Source organism: Pristis pectinata, chromosome 22 (assembly GCF_009764475.1).
Source record: "Pristis pectinata isolate sPriPec2 chromosome 22, sPriPec2.1.pri, whole genome shotgun sequence".
Taxonomy (NCBI): Eukaryota; Metazoa; Chordata; class Chondrichthyes; order Rhinopristiformes; family Pristidae; genus Pristis; species Pristis pectinata.
The window spans coordinates 31,365,981-31,391,349 of NC_067426.1; the positions used below are offsets into that span (position 1 = coordinate 31,365,981).

Below are 25,369 nucleotides of genomic sequence, written 5' to 3' on the forward strand. Positions count from 1 at the left end.
ACTCAGACACTTAAACTAGTTTGATGCTGCCCAAACATCAGTAGAACTCTTAACAACTTACAGGAAAGAGATATTCAGTACAACCAATCTGACCCTAATGATCCCTGTGATCAGAGTTTGAAAAATAAAAGCGTACTAACTGACTGTACCAGAGTTCAATTTACACTTTTGTGGCAGCTTGAATTAAAGGTTTGAAAGAAAAAAATATTTGCTTTGTACAGACTTCCATTACCATGGAACAATTTCATTAGTTAAATGCTTTAACTGATTCAGATGAGGAAACTTGATTCAAAGGTTGTTTTGTGGTGTTACTTTAAATTTTGGGATCATAGTAGCAGCAGTTATTTATTTAACCTTTTATCCTTTTCAGTTTTGTTTGTCCAGAAGTTTTGAATCTCAGAATGCAACATGGCAAATGCAAAGTAGAAGCAGAGTGGTCCCAAACTGATTGCAATAAGAATGTCCAGAGTTGATAAGTAAACACATTTTAAAATTCTACCGAAAGCACTAGTAAGCGTGTGTGTGTGTGTGTGTGTGTGTGTGTGTGTGTGTGTGTGTGTCCTACCAAATCAGGATCTCTTTCACACAGTACTGAAATATTTCTCATATTCCTATGTTTTCAGCTCCCACATTCCATTAGTAGCTCCACTGTACATTCACATGCCAGTACAAATGGAATCTGCATGACTAGCAACTTTGCACAGTTGACCAGTATCATTTGGAAGCAGTATTTAATATGCATGCATTGCCCATTTACCTTACATTTATGGGAGAACAGTGCCACAGCAGTAAGTGTGTAGACTATCAATCACCCAATTCTCAATTGAAAATTGTTGGGAACAAATTAAAATACATCTTTAAATGTATTTGGACATCCTAAAGAAGTTTGGTACAGTAACCGGTATGTGTTCTAATTTTGGAAACCGATGAGTTTCTGATTTTCCTCAGGAGAATGATTTTCCTTGAACAAATCTTATTAAATTAAGCAAAAGTACAAGGGCATTGAGCATGTAGAGAGAAAACATTTACTTCTCCTGAAATGTCACTGTGGTATATATAGTTTAGAGCCATAGTAAGCTTACTCAAACCCTGCGGTTTGATTTAAGCTCAAAACAACTTTTCTTATTGTACCAGCATGACATTGCCAATTCCCAAAGACTTCTTTATGATAGAAATTTGCCTGTGCAGGGCAAACAGTGCTCAATTGTAACAAGTTTCATTCGATCATCTTTGTCCTTCCGAAGTTAGATGGAAATAATCTGAATACTTAGCAGCTTATTCAACGGCTTTGGATAGGATCCAGATCCAGCTACTTAGCATTGCAGCATAATTCACTGAGATTCTCACCCATTGTAATCCTGGAAAACACAACACAAGAACTAAAGCGAACTGCACTTTTGGATTATAGGGTAATTAAACTTCACAAGATTAATAATTCACTGTAGGCAACTATCACCCGACCATGGGTATATCAGAGACAATGCAGATTTACTCAGTGCTTTCTTACTGCAGCTCTGCCTTTGGTCACCAGGGGCTCTAAGTGAGCTGCGTAAAGGCTATAAAAAGCCCCTTGTGGCAGAAATCAAACACTCTATGATATTTTTCTCTCAGTTTACTGGTACATCATTTTCACCAGGATTTTCTATTGGTGAAGAAATAGTAGCTCTCAGACAATGAACCAGTGGTATGATCCAAATCCATCTGGTTTTAAGCCAGGGGTCTGCCCATCTCATATTGCAGCCAATCCGGGTGAACATCAAAAACTGCTTAGAAGTCAATCAACACACCTGGGACCTTCCTTTGCATCAGCACTGATCTTTGCCATTTATTTTCAGTGGATTTATTCCTAGCACATCTCTCCTTTTTTTGAACTGGAGCTCCAGATACAATCTAGGTCCAGACAAATTTTCCAAGGCTGTTGAAAATAAACTCTAAATTGAACCTAGAGTAGAAGTTACTTTTTCGGCTTGCACAAAACATTTTTGGAAGTATTTTACACAAAATTGCTCAGAGCTAGTGGCACTTCTGTGTAAAAGGGTCCCATTTTTTAAACTTCCTGCATAAATAAAAACTGGGAATTTTTTGAAAAATAATTAGAAAATCAGCCTGTATTGATCATAATTATTTGGAGAAATTGTTACTCAAGTCTATTTCTTCTTTTACCTTCTGCAGCAGTGCCTGAATGTCACTTGCCTCGATATCAGACAAAGTTGAAGGGGTTCTCGGACTCTCAAGAGAAAGAAATGCAGTAACATCCATATTGTTCATGCCTGGCTGGAGTTCAGTTTGCAAGGGTGACTGTGTTGCTTGACTGCTTCCCTTGGAGCTGGAAGGAAAAGTCTGAGGCTGCAGCTGTGCCTGTTCCTGATCAGATGTAATCTGGGAAGATTCAGCTTCCCGTGATGGATTTTCCTTGCTGCTGGCATGTTTTTCTTTACTTAAATCACGGCAGGCACACTGGCACTGACACGACTCCTCTTGCTTGATGATTATGACAGGAACACTCAATCCTATCTGCTGCACTGGATTTCCTACAACAATGAGAAATAGAACACAAGGCATATTTCTAAACCAATTGGAGACTGCTAATATCACACTTAAGCTACGCTTTGGTTTGCCCTGTTACAGCCTGAAGTTTTGAGGAGGAGAGTTTGCAGTTACCAATTTCTAGATAAGATTTACATCAGAATATGGAGATATGCTGAGTTTGCAGCCAGAGAAATAAAGTGATTAGTGTAATATTGATTCCAGAGAGACACACAGACTCCAGATGCTGGAATCTGGAGCAACAAACAATTTGCCGAAGGAAATCAGTGGGTTGAGCAGAAACTGTGGAGGAAAGGAATTTGACATTTTCACCTGATGCAGGTTTTCGACCTGAAACTTCAACAATTCCTTTCTTCCCAAAAATGCTGCTCGACCCACTGAGTTCCTCCAGCAGATTATTTGCTGCTGAACATAGATTCCGATTGCTTATGCACCCAATGTGACCACCTAGCCAAGTTAGACAGAAGATGCAAAGTTAGTGAATGGCAATTCCACACACACCACCTTTTTGCAGATGTCTACAAATAGGAAATGCATGTAAACCATACAAGGTAACCTATACACCTTTATCAATTATTGCACAGACTAAGCAACTACAGAACACAGGCCCCAAGAACTGGCTTCTGTAAAGGGGAATTGAATCGGAAATGTTAACTGTTGCGGTGCCCACAAATGCTGCCTGGTCTGAGTATTTCCAGAATTTTCTGTTTTTATTACAATTGCATTTGTTACACAAGTGTAGCATCATAAGAGGCCACTATACCATCATACAGATCTTCAGCACACACTTGGGCAACAAAAGTTATGGCTGGCATCACCAGAGAATAAATAAATAGCTAACAAACTTTGGAAATGAGCCTCTGACTCAAGGACAAATCCTACATAAAATGTCATAATCAAAGCAGCATAACTTTTACCCAAGTGGACAAATAGAAGACAGAAGCTTAGATACCTTAATGTAATCCACCTTATCATGAATAAATTCATCCCAATGTTTACCTAACACTTGACATGTATAGTAATTCAAAAACAGTATAGTAAAAAACTGTTACCTGTATTGCCAGTAACTGGTATTGCTGTGGTAAAAAACACCTTTTCTACTTTAGGACCCTGTTGCTGAAGAAAAAAAATTGCTGTTAGAAAAGTGAATGATTGATATTAATCGCTTTACAAAATAATTAAATTTCTTAACAGTAATAAATGACAGAATTATTCACAGGGTCAATATGACATTTATTCTCCACTCTGGTAGTGAAATAGGACTTTCTTCTCCATGACAAAACCAGAGCTCAACAATCTTCCAGCATTTCTTTTCTAATTAATGGCAAGTTTAGAAAGACAGATGAATAAAAGCATTCATTGAATGACAGTATATATACCCACAGACACACACACGTCTGCCTGGAGATAAGTAATCTCATCAATTGTATCTTCATTTATTACAATAAAAGAGGTAGGCAAGAGTGAGCATGCAGATGAATGAAAAAAGGAAAATCCACTTGCATAAATGCAGGACATACCAAAGCATCATGCATTATCAGCTGTGGCTCTATTGATAACAAACTTGCCTCTGAGTCATGAGGTTGTAAACTGAAGCCCCAGTCCAGAGGCCCAAGCACAAATTCAAGGTTGAGTCTCCAGTGTAGTACCAAGTGTTGCTACTGCACTCTTGGAGGCCCCATCTGCTCTCTTCAGCTAAATGCAAAGATCTCATTGCATAATTTTGAAAACAGGCAAGGGAACTCTCCCTGGTGCCTGACCAATATTTTTCTTTCAGTCAACATCTCAAAAACAGATCATTTGGTCCTTATCAGATTGTTGTTTGTGCAACCTGGATGCAAGAAAATTGGCAGTCTTGCTTCCTGCAAAACACAGTGACTCTGCATCCAATGCCCTCTAACATTTATAAAGCACTTTGGGAGGTTCTAAGGTCCTGAAAAAGTACTTGGTAAACAAGTCTTTTTGCCCCTTCTTTCTTCACAGGAAATATATTTTTGAAATCTGGTAAAGTGCAGAAAAAACATGTGGGCCACCTTCATAAAGCAATAATCCACTATTACATAAATGGCCAAATAATTTGTTTTAGTGACAAGGGTTATTTACAGTAGCCAATTAACCTAGCAACTTGTCTTTGTGACTAAATGGGTCTCCTCTGGGTGCTCCAGTTTTCTCCAAGTTCCAAAGATAATGTGAAGACTCCATGCAGACAGCACCTGGTGTCAAGATTGAGCCCTGCTCTCCGGAGTTGAGGCAGCAGCACTGACAATCACTTGTAACATTTTGATTTCATAAAATAATTAAACATTTAGTAACTCAGTACTCAGATTTTGTATTCATCACCTCTGGGATCCCCTCAGAAATACAAGGTAACATTTCTTCCCCCACTCCTCAGAGGACAGTGAAGTGGTTTTCAAACTTTCCTCCAAGTTCCAAAGACTAGTTGTTGTGTAGTTGCTAATATTCCTCAAGAGCTCCCCAGTGAATCTATCTAAAAACAGATTTTGCAAATTCTGAAAGAGTACATCACTCATTTGAAGCCTTGCCTAGTGCTTTTCAGGCTTTTAAGTCTTTTTTTTACAGTGCAGTCACTGATATAGTACAAGACATGCAGTAGCCAATTTATCCATAGCAAGGCCCCACAAACTAATGTAATTATGACTTTTTTTTTAAATGACGATGATTCAGAGTTAAACACTAGAAGGACACTAGGGACAATTCTCTGTGAATTAATACCAAAGGGCCTTTTACATTCAGCTTTGAAAACACATTTCATCTAACACCAGAAACAACACTGCAAGCCAGTACTGGAAAAAAAACTGGGTAAAATCAAATGCAGAAAATACCATTTTGCAAGCAGTTACTTTATGAACATTATGCACCTAAAATCTTGGCTCCAGAATCTGTGAGGGTACTGCAGTAGGGTGAAGGCGGCATACAGGATGCTTGCCCTCATTAGCCAGAGGTCATGGTACAACTTTATAAGACATTGGTTAGGCCACAACTGGAGTATTACATTTAGTTCTGTTTGCTATGTTGTAAGAAGGATGTGATTGCACAGGTGAGGGTGCAGAGATTCACCAGGATGTCACCTGGGATGAAATGTTTCAGTTGTGACAAGAGACTGGACAGGCTGGATTTGTCTTCCTTGGAGTACAGCACACTGAAGCGGGGGGAGGCACCTAGTATACATCATTATGAGAGGTATAGATAGGATAGCAAAGGCATCTAAGAGCAGACGACACAGGTTTAGGGAGAGTTGCAAGAGATTTAGAGGGGATCCAAGGAAAAATTATTTTCCACCCAGAGGATGATTGGAATCTGGAATGCACTGCCTGAAAAGATGGTGGAGGCAAATATTCTCAAAGCACTTAAGCAGCATTTGGATGAGCATGAATTGTCAAGGAATTGTAGGCTACAGCCTAAGTGCAGTTAAATGAAATTAGTATGTACTTAACAGTCAGCCTGAACATGGTGGGTTGAAGGACCTGTTTCTACACTGTATGACTAAGATCTGCCAGGGAATTGGGGCAAATCCATGGTGAGCTTTCAGGAGTACAAGGAATCTTAATTTTTTTAAAATTTTATTTGCAGTGTGGTAACAGGCCCTTTCGGCCCAGTGAGTCCGCGCCGCCCATTTTAAACCCCCATATTAACCTACCTGTACATCTTTAGAATGTGGCAGGAAACTGGAGCACCCGGAGGAAACCCACGCAGACACTGGAGAATGTACAAACTCCTTACAGACAGCGATGGGAATCAAACCCCGATTGCTGGCGCTGTAATAACGTCGCGCTAACCGCTACACTACCGTGCCACCCTACCAGCAAAACCAAGCAGGAAGGCATTTGGTTCACTTAAGGTCACTTGACTCACTTCTGCCTGTTAGTGTACAACTTCTAATCCCACCAAGCAGAAGGGACCAACCTTATCCAAAAAATACTTAACAGCACTCGTTAGCTGGAGAGTCAGTCTAGATTGCAAGATCAAATCCACTGATGGAATTTAAATCCTCCAACTTCTACAACAAGGAGTTTTTCCAAGTCTACCAGGCTGATGAAAGTAGGTTATAGCAATGCTTTGAGTTATCTGCCCAACACATCAATACAATTTAAAAAACTCACTGTTTTCTCAGAGTTTTGTTGAACAGTATTGGCTCCATTTATGATCCATTGTAAGTTCTGGTCTGCCATTACAATGCCGGGCTGAAGAATAGTGGTGCTCTGCGATGGATTAATTGTTATAGAAGAACTGTTGGTAGCTAAAGGCACAGTCTGTACCATAGCGGGCATTGATTCTGAGTTGCAAGAGGATGCAAGGCCATTACTAGACATAGCAGGAAGTCCTTGCGTCGGCTGTTGTGGCGCTGGGCAAGGCTGAACAAACTCTTGCTGACTGGTTGAAAATTGTGTGACTGGCGAGACAGGCACTTGAGGTGTCTGCAAAACACCGGTGGGATTCCCAAATGCTGTTTGATGCAAGTTGGTAGCCAAAGCATCCAATGATGTGGAGATGGGGTCTACTGCTTGCTGGGAATGTCTCTCAATATTTGGCTGTGACATGGTTTGAAGTGGGATGGGAAATGACAACAATGATCCAGAATCTCCTAGAGCCGTATTAACAATGGGTGCAGACTGAGGGTCACTGCCAAACGTTCCAGGTATTCCACATACTCCATCTTTGGTTTAAGGAGAGAAAAGAACAATTTTTCCCCAACATTATTTCAAGAAAAAAAAACACAATTTAGCAGTTTACAAGGAACTTTCAAACAAGTTTCAAATTTGATACTATTTCTGAACCCCTCCCCAACCAAATTTCCTTCTAGTCAACCTGCTGAGATAGGTCCACCTAGAGATTAAAAAATAAATTGCCATTAATTTCAGTTTTAATCACATTTAACATCAATACCTATATTTTTAAGCACTCCAATGGAAAATACATTGCCTTTAAATTTGAATAGTCATATGGCAATAATTCACCTTTATAGCTTCTAATGCTGCAGTCTAAAATTCTCATTTTTATATCTTAAACTCTCCATGGGCATGTCCTCCATAGAACTACAACACTCAGATCTCCACATTCTTCCAACTCCAGCCTCTCCTGCACTACAATTTTCTTCACCCCATTAAATGGTGGCTGTGTGGCCTGTTGTGCAATAGTTTGGATGCACACATTAGTTTCCAGCCAATTTTTCTGATGTCACCCTCACAGCAGTCAATAGAATGATACATTGCAAAAATCATTGTGATCAGCAAGGCTGAAACATACTGGTTGACTGAAACCACAATGACATGGTACCTTGCATGTAGGGACTGCTCATCCAAGGGCCAATACAGTTAACAGCTACTCCAGCTATCAGTGCTTGGGAAACACTAGGTTCATTCCACTAGAATTCGAACCAAAAAGGGTGGGCTGGGAGTCCTAATTGCAGTACACAAAATATAATCCACTGATAAATTGTAATAAATGCAGTTTTGTTGCTTAATATCTATAAAGGAGAGTTTGGTACATCTTCAATTCTTTATTAAAATGTAATTATTAAAATATTTCTTAATGTAATACTTACTGTAAATGTAATTACTTTGTGCTTCACGGAATTTTACATACATTCAGCAGGATAATTATTATTTTTGCATAAATCAGATGATTAGCATGGTGAGATTTTAGCATAACACTTAGTTAGAATAATTGTTTCAAACACTTGGCTTTAGGGCTACAGGGAGCCCGAGAAGCACTCAATCAGGATTCACCTGTCTCTGAGGGACCACTCCATCTAACAGAAGCGATCCATGTATGGAGCGATATTTTTTTTAAAAAGAAAAAAAGTGCACCTTTGTCATTAATACAAGCAATTAAACGTAAAAGAGAAATGAATACAGTTAATCTTGCATATCATTGAGATTAATTGACCGCTCTTCTACAAACCCACAATAGGACACTGAAGCTCAAAATTCACAGACCAGTCAGAATTGTAAAATTTGGCCTTTTCTGGAACAACCCATTTTCCAATTAAATTGAAAAAAGATTTGAAAGTCAAAAATGTCATTGACCTATAGAATTATAATAGGTTAGTGGAAATTTATTGTAATTGATTTATCCTCATTGTTCAATCTTTATGAAATTGGGAGAATAATGGCACAAAGCCTAAAATATAATGCTCACATTTCAAATCTTTAAATTGTATCCTTAATGTGGTCACCAACTGTACAGCTGCAGGGGAACTAGGTTACGTCTAAGGTTGTGGCTTTCTGAAGCAGTTCATTAAGAAAATAGCAATTTGCCTTTCCTTCTTACTGTTCTGAGAAATTGGAGCAATTGGATTATTTGTCATTTTGGCTTTTACTCTATGCCAAAACAAATCTTGTGCAGAGACCAATGGGTAGAAGAGAACGATTTAGCTGAAGTGACAATTAGACCAAAGTCCAAGTGCCCAAGATCACGTAGCCAGCCAAACTCAGTCAGCCTCGTGCTTGGTTTCCAAACCCCAGAAAAGATTGCCAAATCATAATTAGCAGAAAGCCCAGAAGATTTCCACCTCCACTTCCTGTTCAGGAACGCAGGAGCTGACTGTTGTTTAACCACAACTTCAACAAAGTCAAACTTACCACTTATCAGAAATAAATTGCTCCATTTTTGTAACCTTATAACTCTTTATGGCCAATATTTTACTCCCTCACTTTCACACTAGCCCTAAACTCTCTGCAGCTTCCATTTACCACTCATTTAGCAGAGCCCCCAGGCACTAACAGTTGTGTGTCAGTATTGCTCTCTAGCTAGTTTGGAAGCATTAAAGAGCAGCCAATGAAAATTAAGTTTTTTTGCTATTTAATAATGGCACATAATGTCTGCTTGGTATAAATATTGTAATAAACAAGCTCATGTAAACTTAACCCATCCAAAATTATTAATCCACATACTTTAACATTTAAATTTACATCATCAGGTGAATACAACTGCTTAAATTTTTCCTGCAAAAATCATGTGTTAAGTTGGTCCAGTATGAATGTCAAACCAACTCCTATAATCAGCTAGCTACTATTGTTTTTGTAGTAGTAAACTATGAAAAACAAAAACCACAGGTAATACTTGAAAATTTTAACTAGAGTAGATACGAAATGCAATTAAACTTGAATTAACTATGACACAGCAGACAACAGATTCACTCGTTCCTACCGGTCTGCTGGGAGCCATTGTGGCTGGTGCAGCTATCAGTATTGTGAAACATGGATTCAAAGATGCTTTCTGCTGAAATAGTGCTCAGGTCACGTCCTTGGGTCTAACATAGAAACAAAACCAGGAATTAACATGTGTGAGTATTGGTGTGGCTGAGAAACAGGGCAGAAAGAGAAGAATGAGGGAGTTGTACAAAAGTAGTTCAACTTTTGACTTTAAAAAGTACTTCAACAACTTGGATTTATATTGCACCAATAACATAACACTCCAAGCTAGCACATCAACCTGAAATGTTAATTCTGTTTCTCTCTACCATACTGTCTGACCTGCTGAATATTTCCAGGTTACCTGTTTTTCTTTTAAAAATCAGATTTACAGTATTTTTTTTTTGCTTTTCAACCACTGTATACTATCTGCCATTCTGACAAAATCTTTTGTTGAGCTGCAGTATAATGACAATGCTTGTGTTTGTAGGCTGTGCTCAAGACATTATCGACTTGCTCACCAAGGTGTACAAGGATGCGCGTTACACTCAATCTCTGCAAGACACAGATCCTCTACCACCCTGCCCCCTCTATACAACACTGGTCTCTGACATTCAGGGTTCAAGCTCCAGATCCACTGGAAGGATATGCAAAACAATGTCAACGTTCTCTCCCTGGCTAGTATCCCCAGCCTTGATGCTGAACTGCACTCAATTCGTTACATTGGGCACACCACACTACTCACATGCCTTACAACACTCTCAAAACTAACATTCTTCTCCAAGCTCCCTCACAAGAAGAGGTTACCAGACAGAGTAAGATTTTAAAAAATGTGCTCAACGTTTCTGTGGAAAAAAAATGCAATATCCCTTCTGACTCTTGGGCACACTTTGCTCATGACCACTTCTAGTAGAGGCGCGATCGAGACTGCCAGCACACTACAGCCCTGTGTAAATGGTGGAAGGAGCATACCACCTCACAAACTAACCACTCATCCAAGTCATCGGGCGCATCCTGCCCCATCTATGGAAGAGTCCACCGTTCCCACATTGGCTTCACCAGCCACCTAAGAATCCATAGAACTGGAGTGGAAGTCATCCTTAATCCCAAGAGACAGCCCAAAGAGGAGATTCCATTATCACATCAAAACATTCCATCAGTTTAGTCAAATATATTTTCCTTTTACAAACCCATGTTGACTCTCCTTTCTCAATTTGATCTTCAAACATCAGTATTTTCCCTTATTGTTTCTACAAGCTTTCCCACAACAGGAGTTAAACTGACTGGCATGTAGTTTCTTGGCATATCCTTACAGCCCATTTTAAAAAGTGTTACATTTCTCATTTTCCATCTGGTACCTCTCCTATATTTTGGAAGGATTGAAAAAAATAAGCATGAAGAAAGGTGGAATAATTATACATCTAGTCTATGGTGAGAGAATTGTCCTGTTAGCTGTTCAATTTAGCCAACCATCAAACAGTTAAATGATGTTCCACTGGGAGTTGCAAAAATGTTTCTTTTAAAGCCTTAGCTTAGGGATAATTGCCTTAAAGAATCTGAAGATAATACTGTTTCACTATCAACAACGTATAACAGCTTACCAACTGTGAATTTTCTCGGAGTTCTGAATCCGTGGATATCAAGCTCAGGTCACTTAAACAAAGTGACTGGTTTGTCTCCTGTAGACAGAGTTGAAAATATTACGTTTACAAATCTACATAAAACAATCAAAATTATAACCCAAAGATATTTTCAATAGAACGGAGAGAATCCAACAATAAAAATAGTACTTAATGTCCCATGATTCTTTTAACAGAAGCAAATTGTTTGTTTGTTACAACAATCTACAGACTTGACCATGGAACAAGAAGAGCCCTAAAGACCAGTAAACCCTGAACCCTTTCATAGTTTGATAGAGGCACTGGTTCAAATATTGAAATAAGATGGCATTGCTCTCTAATAAACCAATATGGTTAAAAGTTGGATCACTTCTTCAAAACAAAAAATTTACAGCACGGTAACAGGCCCTTCTGGCCCAACAAATCTACGTCGCCTATGTTAACCTACCCATACGTCTTTGGAATGTGGGAGGAAACCAGAGCACCTGAAGGAAACCCACGCAGAGACGGGGAGAACGTACAAACTCCTTACTTTTTGGTCCATATGGTAATAAAAACTAATTTCAACTTATTCATCATGATTTAATTTAATGTTACAATAACTTTTTGCATGCTTACAATATACTATTCTTCATTTACATTCTATTAAAAGTACATTTTGCCATGTCAAATTTTTACAAAGCTAAATATTACCATGATTTCAGAATATACATCGCAGAAGACAGCTCTTCATTCTAAACAGTAATCCACTTTTCTTGCACAGCAGCGCGTTGATTTCTAAAATCTTGGTGTTTTATTTCAACTTTTTATTATCTCTAAAGCACAACCTCTCCTCTACTTCTCAAATGTGGGTCAGATATGAACCTGTTATGTTCAGTACGTGCAGGATGAAACACCGGTCAGCAGCTAAAAGCACACTTTTGGCAGAGCGTTCCAAAAGAACAATGGTATGCAGCTACTAACCTCATTCACAGAATTCTGGTTCGACACATTAAATGGGTTCTCTTTATCATGGGCCTTCATGTGGCTCTTGAGACTATATTGTGTGCTGAAAGTCTTTTCACAGCCATCACTAGGGCATAAGAAGGGTCGCTCACCTATCACAACACAATAGCAATCTGGTTTTAAGTTGTAGTCACATCTGCAGGTTCGCTCATATTCCATTAAAAGGGACAAATCAAAAATTGTTACACCAAAACATTTGCAATAGCTTTTGCAAAAACAAATACATTTAAATTGATGGTAACTAGCTCTGCATTACATGCAGTTCTGAATAATTCTCCTTTTCATGTTTCTACATTCTTCAATAGGGTCCCAGGAGAGATTACTCAAGTAGAAAACTGCAGGCAATATCCCGCTGGGGTCTGCTCGCATTCTGTGATGATCGCTGCTATAAATAACTTTGAGTAGTCAGAATAATTGCCAACAGCAATACAACAGAACAAAGCAGGGGGTGCTGGCAACTTCATGATGTAAAACCATCATGTGTGAATTTTTTGTTTAAAAGGTTGTGGAGCATTTGCCAAGAGAATATTGTTCAAATACAAATAAAAATACTGTGGCTTAAAAATTCTGCTTCTTTAATAGTATATTTAAAGGCCAAGCCACAGCAAAATTCAGTCATGCCTGAGGGAACCAGTGGTTGGCCCCACCCCACCCCAAAAGCAGGACCTGGATGTTGTGGGGTTTAAGTGGTAGTGGGAGGATGGGGTCCCTGAGAAAAGAAATTAAAAAAAAATCAAATCACTTCAGCTTCCCAGTACTGGGCCAGGCACTGCTCATGGACACACTTTAAATAACCATGTAAACATGGCTTCTCTAGGAGTGACTTTATCCCCCATGCATCTGATACTGAACTTGTATCACTTGAACAGGGATGATTTGTAGCCACAAGACCGGTAGTGTCATTTGAAAATGGGTACAGTTACATTTCATTAAGGTAATGAGCAATTTTCAAGTAGGGAGTACTGAAATAAACCGCACTGCGCATCTTAATTAAGCACAAATAGAAAGCAATGTGTCTTAATTTCTAGTCTTGCATCCCATCAACATACTAATGCTAAGTGAACAGAACACTGAAAAGGTTCCTTAAAATAGCCACCCATTTGATAAGAGATTTTGATCCATCAATATTGGATGTGCATCTATCAAAAAAGAATGTGGTGCAGTCACTTTGGGCAATTAATCAAAAAGAAAGTGGTCATACATTTTACGAGCAGTGGTTTTGAGCATGCCACTGCAAAGTAATCCTTGTTTCCCAAAAACTTTCTGAATATGGAAAATACCTTAAAATCCAGAAAACATTACCTATTTTGTTTTTGAGTACTTATTTTGAATGAAGCTTATACTTGCTCCTAGAGATAGAGTTTGAAGCATTTAAACAAGAGTTCTGCTCTGATGCAAACTTCAGTGGGCCTCTGCTGCCAAGCGGTTGGTCTAGACTGGGAGTGAGATGAAGGCTGGGAGGCATTAGATCCTGTGCAATTACTGTAGTGGGAAAGGGAGACATCAACCTGCCTGTGCTGTATTAAGGGGCTGGTTGACAGGTCTGTGCCGTGGTCATTGCTGACTGGAAAACAAGAATTTTGGAGGCCTCCTATCTTAAAGCTGGGGGTTGGGTAATAGGAAAAAGCACAGAATCAGGCTGAGGAACAGGTGAGCTAGTGGGAGGCAGGGATAGAGATGCAGGTTCTTGGTAAATTACTTGTTACAGTTGGGATCACCTGGAACCCCCCTAAAGGATGAAAGATTGTCCCAAATGTGCCCAGTAGTGATAGCTCCTGAGACATAGTAACCCCAAGTTAGTTTGTTACATGCTATTGCAAGGAATGACATCATCTGAGGTAGAAATCACATCAGATGCACAAGGGTGACACATACCTTGATTTCTGGAGTGATGCACACAGAAATGGTTATTATTGCTTTTCATTACAAGTGGCTATTTTCAACAATATAGTGCTGTGAAAAAATGTTACGCAACCAAATTCTCTCAACATCTAATTTAACCGAAAACTTTGGCAATATTAGAATTTTCCCATTTTGTCTGGAATATGGCTGTGGAATGTCATGAAGAACAGACAGCATCAACACCAGTGCTACAGGGAACACTGCAGTAGGGAAGTCAATTTTACATTCATCAAAACACCTTAAGGTGCCATTAGAGTTAAATTTGACTTTTGGTGTCATTGTAGCCCTTTCTGTTCACCCCCCAAACTTTAGTCAGAAAGCATTTAACATATCAATGGATAGAAGACCTGTAGTCAATCCATTGATTTGCTATATTACATAAGAAAATTTCCATTGTAAAACAACTCACTTATACAAAACTAAACCCAGCAGAAATTGGAAGGGTCTGTGGAAACATTTGTGAATAAATTATGCAAATACATTTCTACTAATAGGGTGGACATAATTCACTAAACTTTATTGTAAGGAGTGGGGAAAAAAAAAAGGGTTAGAAGAAAAAGACTGATTACCTGTGTGTGTTCTGACGTGAGTTCTGAGATGGTGACTGGCAGCAAAAGCCTTCCCACAGCCATCATGATCACACCTACAAATGCAACATATGGATATGGAGCCAAGACAACTGGATGGAGTTAGGATACAGTTCAACAATCTCACCAAATGGTGGAATTGACTCAGAGGATGGAATGGCACTACATCCTATGTTGAGATGAATAATGACAGGATGTTTACACTGACTATCAGACTGGTGAAAAAGGGTGCAGAATAGTTATCACCAGCAGGGGTAGGGATGCAGGAGCATTTAAACGTTTCCTTTATTCAAAGCATTTTTTGAACATTAAGTTCTTGTTGCTGTTGAAGCAGAGGTTTAAACATTTACAAATGAATCAGAGGATATGAATTAAAAGAAGAGACAAGCAGACACAAAGGTTTCCTTCTGCACCAAACCTTCTGCAGATCAGGCCAAATCTTCTAAAAGTGATGACTCAAAAGCAATTATCAAGGCATTCAATGGAGCAATTCCATTAGTATCCACCAGTTGATAGAACAATAGGATTGTAGTACCCCAAGAACCTTCAGACCTAGGTAGACCATTTTGGAGTGAAAGCCTACAGCCACGGGAGGGTATAAATCACGCGGCACAGTGTCTGGGAGTGAGTGCAGCAGTGAGGGCCCCAAATTCTCAGATAAAAGAATATTTACGCACAATTTTTATTTAAATCTGCTTCGCTTCACGAGGATTTGGCATTTGTCTTGGATCAATAAGAATTAACTCGCCCTCTGTACAGGTATACTCATTATGACTGCATTTGAAAACTATTCAAATGCATTTCTGAATGACAAGTCCATTACCTGCATTATCAAAACAGGGATTAACAATGAGAAGTCATGATATAGAACAATCTTACTGGGAAGCCAATAAAATTAGTAACACCCCTCAGAGCTTCTAAAGAGTTAGATGTGCAAATTAAAAAAAACTGAACCAAATAGCTAGTTTGAAGTCTACTTTTTTGAAGAAGTGTTACTCCAACAGTGTCACCTTTTAGAATAGCTTTCCTGGTTTGAAAATGGATAAATCAAGTTGGCAGTAGGTGCAAGACTCCATATCTTCCACTCTAGCGTAACTTTCGAACTGAACCCATGCACAATTAGCTTTGCAAAACAACAGTGGAACCACAGAAAACCGTTACCTAAATGGCTTCTCTCCTGTATGTGTTCGGACATGCTTCCTCAGGTCACTGAGGGTAGTAAAGTACTTAGTGCAGCCTTCTGATTCACAGTTAAATGTTTTCCCTGTGTGAAGCCTTTGATGGGCTTTCAGCCTGGAAATGAAACAGAAGGGAGTTACTACTAGTATCTAGTTTAGTTGAGCGATCTTATCAATTATGTCACTGGTTATACCCAGCTCTGCATTAGAGGGTTGTCATCATAAAGAATCTCTTCAGGAGAACTGTACTTAAAACAGCTTCTAAAAAGCAAATTACATTGTATGACATGCAAATAAATTAACATCCAAAGCAATAAGATCTGGTGCAGCCATCAAGCTTTATCAACACTTGAATTCTGTCAATACCTTTTTGTGAACTATTAATTCATCCGAGTTACATCTGTGGCGAAGGAGAATCTTTGGCCTGAGGCACTAGCTCTATTTCTCTCTCTATAGTTGAAGCCTGATCTTGAGTGTTTCCAGCATTTTCTGTTTTCATTCCAGACTTCCAGCATCTGCAGTTTTTTCTCTTTGCTTTTCGATCCCTAGCCAGTTCTGATGTGACCTAGTTTTTTTTTCCCAGGATAGTGCCAAAATGCTCTTTTCTAGCATTCTCCTTTATTTTGGATTTCCAACAACCTCTACATAAACTCTCTCTCTCGCCACTAATGCTGCCCAATCTGTGTATTTCCAACATTTTATTTTTCTTTCAAATATCAAGCAGCCTCCGGTTTTTCTGCTTTTTAATTGCTATTTACTGGGATTATATGGTATCTGGTTAGTGCTACCCCGATTGTTGATTTATCATAGTCCGCTTGGTCCACCAGTCCAAACACTCTCAAGTACTTATCCCATTGTACCTGAAAAGATACCTACTCAGGGTGCATGCTGAGAACCAGAACAAAGAGTGGAACAGCTAGTAGGGTGCTGCCTCACAGCTCCAATGACCAGATCCGATCCAGACCGCTAGTGCTAGCTATATGGAGTTTGCATGTTCTCCCTGCTAACGTGCATTTAGAGAGGGGCAACTAAGGAACACAACAAAGGAGAGTTTATGAAACTAATTATCAATCTCCAGCACCTCCGGGTGCTCCGGTTTCCTCCCACATTCCAAAGACGTACGGGTCAGGAAGTTGTAGGCATGCTATGTTGGTGCTGGAAGCATGGCGGCACTTGTATTCTACACAAAAGATGCATTTTGTTGTGTGTTTCAATGTACATGTGACTAATAAAGATATCTTATGTTTTCTAGTCACTGTGTTTATTGATCATGGAAGGTCAAAACATACAATAAATACCAAGGACCACTTCTCTAGTACCAACCAGAAGCTTATAAAAGATAGGTTTCCCAATTCACAGCAGCAACGTTTTCTTTCAACACAAGAATGAGTTTGTGGATCCTATAATAGTCCACCAGTTATTTGACAATACACACAATTAACATAACGTGTTCTTCTTATGCTTTGATGATTAATTGAAACAGAGAAGATTGCACTCTAGTTTGGAATGTGAGCCATGTACCAGACCATCAGGATTTTGAGCAATCATATGGAGTATAATTGGAATTTTACTATAATTGGACAACTACTGCAATTTCTCAATTTCGTGAAAATTTAAATATGTAAACTTGTACAGTAGAAACTGCATTCCATGTCTCAGTTACAAAACTTCAACACATTTTCAAATATCTCACATATAAAATTGGACTGGGTCTGTCAAATCAATGACAGTTTTCAGAGCAATCCAATAACTCCAAGGCAGAGTACAAGGTTAATGGCAGGATTTTGGGCAGTGTGGAGGAGCAGAGGGATCTGGGGGTTCATATCCACAGATCACTGAAAGTTGCCTCACAGGTGGATAGGGTAGTTAAGAAAGCTTATGGGATGTTAGCTTTCATAAGTTGTGGGATCGAGTTTAAGAGGCGCGAAGTGATGATGCAGCTTTACAAAACTCTGGTTAGACCATACTGTGTTCAATTCTGGTCACCTCATTATAGGAAGGATGTGGAGGCACTGGAGAGGGTGCAGAGGAGATTTACCAGGATGCTGCCTGGATTAGAGAGTATGGATTATGCGGAGAGACTAAAGGAGCTGGGGCTGTTCTCATTGGAGAGGAGGAGGATGAAGGGAGACATGATAGAGGTATACAAGATATTAACAGGAATAGATAGAGTGGACAGCCAGCACCTCTTTCCCAGGGCACCAATGCTCAATACAAGAGGGCATGGCTTTAAGATAATGGGTGGGAAGTTCAAGGGAGATGTCAGAGGGAGGTTTTTCACCCAGAGAGTGGTTGGGGCATGGAATGAGCTGCCTGGGGTGGTGGTGGAGGCTGATACGTTGGTCAAGTTCAAAAGATTGTTAGATAAACATATGGAGGAATTTAAAATAGAGGGATATGTGGGAGGAAGGGGTTAGATAGTCTTAGGTGTGGTTAGATGGTCGGCATAACATGGTGGGCCAAAGGGCCTGTATTGTGCTGTATTGTTCTATTTCCCCATTTATTTCCTGGTTACCTATTCTCTCTAGCATGCCCATCAACTTCACCCTACTTCTCCTACTACCCAGCTCTCTACAATTAGAGTGAATTTACAGTAGCCAATTAACCTACCAACTAGCACAGCTTTGGATCTGGGAAGAAACCAGACCATGTTCTCCACGCACTCAGAGGGTAAACATGCAAACTTCGCAAAGTCAGCACCAGAGTTCAAAATTGAATCCAGGTCACAGGAGCTGCGGAAGCAGCACTATCTGCTGTGACTGTGCTGCCTGGCAAACTTTAAAGTTGTACTCTGAAAGGGAAACTTTCATTTAAATGTATTCACCAAAGAAAATGTGTTTTTGATACTTAAATGAAACAAATTTCAACCAAACATCAGAATTATATTTTCCAAGTGTGAAATTGGATATAACAGGCAAATAAGACAATAAAAGCTCCAGCTCTGTGCAGAGAAACTGAACTGAATGATCAAAGATTACCAGGAAACTACCTTTATATGCACTCCTCGTTATCCACTGATTTGCTATATACAGATCCACTTTCTCACAAGGGTAGCCCCGTTCCACATCTCAAATTCTTTCCAGTAGAGGTATCTATATGTGCATGTTGAGGAACCAACTATTGCCTGCATGAGTACACTGATCAGTTTTGAGACCATTTGTTTCAAATGGCTCCCTGCTAGGCACTGTGGAATAGAGCGATCTTTGTTTACAGAGCTCCACTTCATGATTTCTAAACCAATCACGACTTGTGAGGTTCACTATATTCAGTCAAAGTAGGTTGTTAGCTAATATCATTCCCTTTAAAAGATATTTAAACATTTTACTGTGTTTATTAATGCACAATAATGCTTTTAGAACTTTGTGACATATTTATGTTTATTTTGGGGAGTGTACTATGTTTAAAGGAAAGTGGCATAATGGCCTTAGTGGCATCAGCATTTCTGTTAACTGCGAAAAGTCCATGCTCCTCTCTCTCACTTACTGTACTGTATTCTGAATTTAGATTTCTATTTAAAATGCATGACATAAAATGCTCAGTTTTTGCCATACCCAATTATAACCTTCTAATTAATTAAATTAGCACAATGGATAATAAAAAATGCATTGCATCTTCAACTTCCCTGCTGGCAATATCATTCTGGCAGACATTCCTTTATATACGACTATTAGTAAGGTTATAAAGCCGATTTTCTGCAACACTTCAGAGGAGACATGTCATGAATTGCACCCTTGTTCATTCTACACCTTCTCATCTTGCAGCAGTTGCTGGCTTCCAATGATTTCCAGCTACGTTGACACATGTAGGAACAGCTAAGATTGACCGAGGTGGCAGGGGAGTTTGCAGTTTGCACTGAAATACTGACCTCTATGGGGAACTCAGTATCAGTGGCAAGCCTCTCACATTGGCTTCCAATGAATCTGAATATCAACGTCCTAGCTCAAGAGCACCCAAAGTGCAGTACTGAGCTTTGGAGTATTTGAATTAATGTGTGACAGCATGGCTTTGGTAGACCTGCCCCAAGATGACAGTTCTAAAATCTTACCCACAAAATGCTGGAGGAACTCAGCAGGTCAGGCAGCATCTATGGAGGGAACCTCTTCAATACCAGCTACTTAATTCTATGCAAAAAGCAAGTATTTATCCCCCAATTCATTAGTATTCCAATGTAAACTTAGAGCTCACCCTAAATTTCCTCTTACTTCTTAAAGCAAAACAAAAGATGATTGCTTTCAAGTTTCATTGACACCTTTCACTCATGACTTTTGTGTACTGTCTGCATCTTTACGCCTTTGAGATTAATTGTCAGCATGAATAATAGGTTAACAAGGTTTTTAAGAGCCAGGATGCAGAAATTAATTTCTTATTTGACTAAAGTGAGAAAAGATTTGAATGCCTCAATTTATATCAGCTGCTTTTAGTAATACCTGTCTGAATTTCACCATTATAATGCATTAAGTCTTCTATAATCTAAATTTTTGAGAAGTATATTGGGTGCCCCTTTAAACTGACTCAAAGATTCTCTTGTGTACAAACTCAGGAAGTGCTTGATACCATGCTTATCTGTTAAGCCACAAAAAGTTTCCATACAAATATTTCTACTCCAGTTCAAGGAGAGTTACTGACCATTGATGCAAAATATTATAATGAATTTACAATGATAAATTGCTTCCGGCCAGCAACTTTGACATTAATAAAATACAGATCACACCACCTTAATACTGTCCTTGAAAGAGATGATGTATTTCATCTATACCCAGTCCCCCCCATCTCTGGGATAGAGACTTGCCATGTGAAAACCAGAAAATCATGCATCACAAAAATCACTTGTATTACTTGTTCAATTAATAAAATAGTCTGATTCAGTGAGAATCTTAACTAATTATCAATTTGCTATTGTGTTAAAAATGTTTTTAAAAACTGCTTTTTAGCAGGAAAGTGTTGTTCTTTCAGGTTGGAATCTGTAACTGAGTGTTTAAGTAAACTTTTTGAAATAAGGACTTTGCATCTGACTTCAATGAATGAGACCTTCAATCATATGTTTCCCGTACATCCTGGCTTTACAATGATTCCTCAGAGAGGAAAAATAAGTTATGTAATCACAATAATGTCTAATTTTCTGATAAAATAATCCTACTGAACGATAAAGAATTCACACTAAGGGTAGACAAACCACAGACAGAACAGAGTGTGTGCATAGAATAAGTCTTCCCCACCAACCACACCCAAAAGTCCTTTCAAAATTCATTTGGCTCATGTTATCATTAAATGAATAAAAATTAACAGATGGGTAAACTGGTCTATCCAGCATATATCACCTCATGATACATTATTACTTAGAAAGAACAAAGAGGACCACAAACTAAAATTTAATGACTGGACAAAATGTTGTAAGTAATCTAGGCAAGTATTTGAAGTCCTGGTAAGATTCTTTGATAGTGATCTATAGATCTCAAATACTGCTGAAACAAGGGTTCAGCTTTTCAAGCAGTCACAGAATGCAGCATAAAATTGCTGCAAAGGTTGGGAATTTGATAAGCACAGAAACAGGTGAAAGGGTCACCTCGTTCTAAAATCATTTTTTTTTTGCAGTTGGAAGTTAACTTTAAATTTAGCCTGCAGATTTTACAGTATTAGTCAACAGTAAGCAACTGTCTGCCCATGGCATTTAACAATTAAGTACAAAACTATGAATGTTTATTTGAATAGGGTATATTTACTGTCAAGGAAACCTGAACAAAGCCCTGGCTTAAAAGGTGCATACAACAAAATAGACTTTGCTGAAGTAGTGTGCCACTGAAACTGAATGCAACAGAGTTCAAAGTCTAAGAATTTGATAAGCATAAAAAATTGGTGAAAAGAGAGAAACAGGAGTTGTTCATAGTTAAACTAAAGTTATATAATTAAGCAAAGCAGTCAGCCAGGTGCTAAGTGTCAACCCAAAGGTTATTGAACTTTTAGGTTTGTTTCAACTAAATACAGATATGACAACTATGTCCAGTTCAGTTGTATTACGTGAGAAATGTTGAATGCTTTTCACTTCCTGGACAACCACTGTGTGGAAATGTTGTCAACAGAAACAGCTCACGATCTACTTCTCAGATCTTGAGCAGCTGCTGATGTCATTACAGTGTATTTATAAGGCCCATTGTCATGTGGATACAAGTCACCCCATAGCTTATGCATCAAAAGGCAGGGAGCAAATGGTGAATGGTGACTGCTAGACAGACCAAGACCACCAAGCAGATTGTACAGGAGTCTTGAATGCACCACACTGTCAGATATTCACCTCTGAGCACTGGAGAAGACTATGGTTCCTCTGGTGATACAACCAGCACCAAGTTCATGGCAGCATGGGTGACTCAGCTGTTGTGTGTGTGTGTGTGAGAGAGAGAGAGAGAGAGAGAGAGAGAGGGAGAGAGGGAGAGAGGGAGAGAGGGAGAGAGGGAGAGAGGGAGAGAGGGAGAGAGGGAGAGAGGGAGAGAGGGAGAGAGGGAGAGAGGGAGAGAGGGAGAGAGGGAGAGAGGGGAGAGAGGGAGAGAGGGGGAGAGGGAGAGAGGGAGAGAGGGAGAGAGGGAGAGAGGGAGAGAGGGAGAGAGGGAGAGAGGGAGAGAGGGAGAGAGGGAGAGAGGGAGAGAGGGAGAGAGGGAGAGAGGGAGAGAGGGAGAGAGGGAGAGAGGGAGAGAGGGAGAGAGGGAGAGAGGGAGAGAGGGAGAGAGGGAGAGAGGGAGAGAGGGAGAGAGGGAGAGAGGGAGAGAGGGAGAGAGGGAGAGAGGGAGAGAGGGAGAGAGGGAGAGAGGGAGAGAGGGAGAGAGGGAGAGAGGGAGAGAGGGAGAGAGGGAGAGAGGGAGAGAGGGAGAGAGGGAGAGAGGGAGAGAGGGAGAGAGGGAGAGAGGGAGAGAGGGAGAGAGGGAGAGAGGGAGAGAGGGAGAGAGGGAGAGAGGGAGAGAGGGAGAGAGGGAGAGAGGGAGAGAGGGAGAGAGGGGAGAGAGGGAGAGAGGGAGAGAGGGAGAGAGGGAGAGAGGGAGAGAGGGAGAGAGGGAGAGAGGGAGAGAGGGAGAGAGGGAGAGAGGGAGAGAGGGAGAGAGGGAGAGAGGGAGAGAGGGAGAGAGGGAGAGAGGGAGAGAGGGAGAGAGGGAGAGAGGGAGAGAGGGAGAGAGGGAGAGAGGGAGAGAGGGAGAGAGGGAGAGAGGGAGAGAGGGAGAGAGGGAGAGAGGGAGAGAGGGAGAGAGGGAGAGAGGGAGAGAGGGAGAGAGGGAGAGAGGGAGAGAGGGAGAGAGGGAGAGAGGGAGAGAGGGAGAGAGGGAGAGAGGGAGAGAGGGAGAGAGGGAGAGAGGGAGAGAGGGAGAGAGGGAGAGAGGGAGAGAGGGAGAGAGGGAGAGAGGGAGAGAGGGAGAGAGGGAGAGAGGGAGAGAGGGAGAGAGGGAGAGAGGGAGAGAGGGAGAGAGGGAGAGAGGGAGAGAGGGAGAGAGGGAGAGAGGGAGAGAGGGAGAGAGGGAGAGAGGGAGAGAGGGAGAGAGGGAGAGAGGGAGAGAGGGAGAGAGGGAGAGAGGGAGAGAGGGAGAGAGGGAGAGAGGGAGAGAGGGAGAGAGGGAGAGAGGGAGAGAGGGAGAGAGGGAGAGAGGGAGAGAGGGAGAGAGGGAGAGAGGGAGAGAGGGAGAGAGGGAGAGAGGGAGAGAGGGAGAGAGGGAGAGAGGGAGAGAGGGAGAGAGGGAGAGAGGGAGAGAGGGAGAGAGGGAGAGAGGAGAGAGGGAGAGAGGGAGAGAGGGAGAGAGGGAGAGAGGGAGAGAGGGAGAGAGGGAGAGAGGGAGAGAGGGAGAGAGGGAGAGAGGGAGAGAGGGAGAGAGGGAGAGAGGGAGAGAGGGAGAGAGGGAGAGAGGGAGAGAGGGAGAGAGGGAGAGAGGGAGAGAGGGAGAGAGGGAGAGAGGGAGAGAGGGAGAGAGGGAGAGAGGGAGAGAGGGAGAGAGGGAGAGAGGGAGAGAGGGAGAGAGGGAGAGAGGGAGAGAGGGAGAGAGGGAGAGAGGGAGAGAGGGAGAGAGGGAGAGAGGGAGAGAGGGAGAGAGGGAGAGAGGGAGAGAGGGAGAGAGGGAGAGAGGGAGAGAGGGAGAGAGGGAGAGAGGGAGAGAGGGAGAGAGGGAGAGAGGGAGAGAGGGAGAGAGGGAGAGAGGGAGAGAGGGAGAGAGGGAGAGAGGGAGAGAGGGAGAGAGGGAGAGAGGGAGAGAGGGAGAGAGGGAGAGAGGGAGAGAGGGAGAGAGGGAGAGAGGGAGAGAGGGAGAGAGGGAGAGAGGGAGAGAGGGAGAGAGGGAGAGAGGGAGAGAGGGAGAGAGGGAGAGAGGGAGAGAGGGAGAGAGGGAGAGAGGGAGAGAGGGAGAGAGGAGAGAGGGAGAGAGGGAGAGAGGGAGAGAGGGAGAGAGGGAGAGAGGGAGAGAGGGAGAGAGGGAGAGAGGGAGAGAGGGAGAGAGGGAGAGAGGGAGAGAGGGAGAGAGGGAGAGAGGGAGAGAGGGAGAGAGGGAGAGAGGGAGAGAGGGAGAGAGGGAGAGAGGGAGAGAGGGAGAGAGGGAGAGAGGGAGAGAGGGAGAGAGGGAGAGAGGGAGAGAGGGAGAGAGGGAGAGAGGGAGAGAGGGAGAGAGGGAGAGAGGGAGAGAGGGAGAGAGGGAGAGAGGGAGAGAGGGAGAGAGGGAGAGAGGGAGAGAGGGGAGAGAGGGAGAGAGGGAGAGAGGGAGAGAGGGAGAGAGGGAGAGAGGGAGAGAGGGAGAGAGGGAGAGAGGGAGAGAGGGAGAGAGGGAGAGAGGGAGAGAGGGAGAGAGGGAGAGAGGGAGAGAGGGAGAGAGAGAGAGAGAGAGAGAGAGAGAGTAAAGGAGGAGATTTACAATGACAGGGATTCAATAGCTAGTGGGGAGTTAGGGCATGGAGATCGATGCCAGTCAGGCATTTTGTGACCACCATTACAATTTAAGGATGGTGGACTTCCTGGTGCCAGGGTCAAAGATCTCAGAGGGAGAAGGGGATGTAGTAGAAGAGGGTGTACAACCAGATGCTTTGATCCCTATCAGCACAAAGTGACATACACAGAAAGACTATTACTGCTAGCTGGGAAGAAACTTAAAAGCTGACCACAAAGAAATTATTTTCCTCATAATGCCAGGTGTGACACACCAATGAATACAGAAGATAAAGGATAATAGAAATAAATTTGCTGCTGTTTTTGATTCCAAGGATAATGGGATCAGTTGTGGGAAGATATGACAATGTACAAGCCAGACTCAATGTACAATGTACCTCAGCAACTCTGGGCTCAACACCTCAGGGGGAGGTTTAATAATATCACTGGTGAGGATTTAAACTAAATCACCAAGAGGATGGAAACTGACAAGTTT

At 41.3% G+C, this 25,369-nt stretch overlaps 1 protein-coding gene across 3 annotated transcripts in view; it reads right to left on the bottom strand.

Annotated features, from left to right (window-relative positions):
• Nucleotides 1-534: 534 nt before the first annotated feature.
• mtf1 (metal-regulatory transcription factor 1) overlaps nucleotides 535-25,369 on the bottom strand; it is a 51,866-nt gene continuing 27,031 nt past the window's right edge. Inside the window, exons 4-12 of one of the 3 annotated variants that reach the window (XM_052036681.1) lie at nucleotides 15,976-16,107; nucleotides 14,797-14,870; nucleotides 12,284-12,417; nucleotides 11,303-11,380; nucleotides 9,718-9,820; nucleotides 6,669-7,222; nucleotides 3,600-3,663; nucleotides 2,164-2,531; nucleotides 535-1,358 (exon numbers count right to left, since the gene is read on the bottom strand). In XM_052036681.1, the coding sequence (XP_051892641.1) occupies nucleotides 1,344-1,358; nucleotides 2,164-2,531; nucleotides 3,600-3,663; nucleotides 6,669-7,222; nucleotides 9,718-9,820; nucleotides 11,303-11,380; nucleotides 12,284-12,417; nucleotides 14,797-14,870; nucleotides 15,976-16,107 (1,522 nt within the window). In that variant the 3' untranslated portion in view covers nucleotides 535-1,343. Of the gene's footprint in view, nucleotides 1,359-1,419; nucleotides 2,532-3,599; nucleotides 3,664-6,668; nucleotides 7,223-9,717; nucleotides 9,821-11,302; nucleotides 11,381-12,283; nucleotides 12,418-14,796; nucleotides 14,871-15,975; nucleotides 16,108-25,369 lie in introns of those variants that run through there. The other 2 variants (XM_052036679.1, XM_052036680.1) reach the window with 2 other exon arrangements.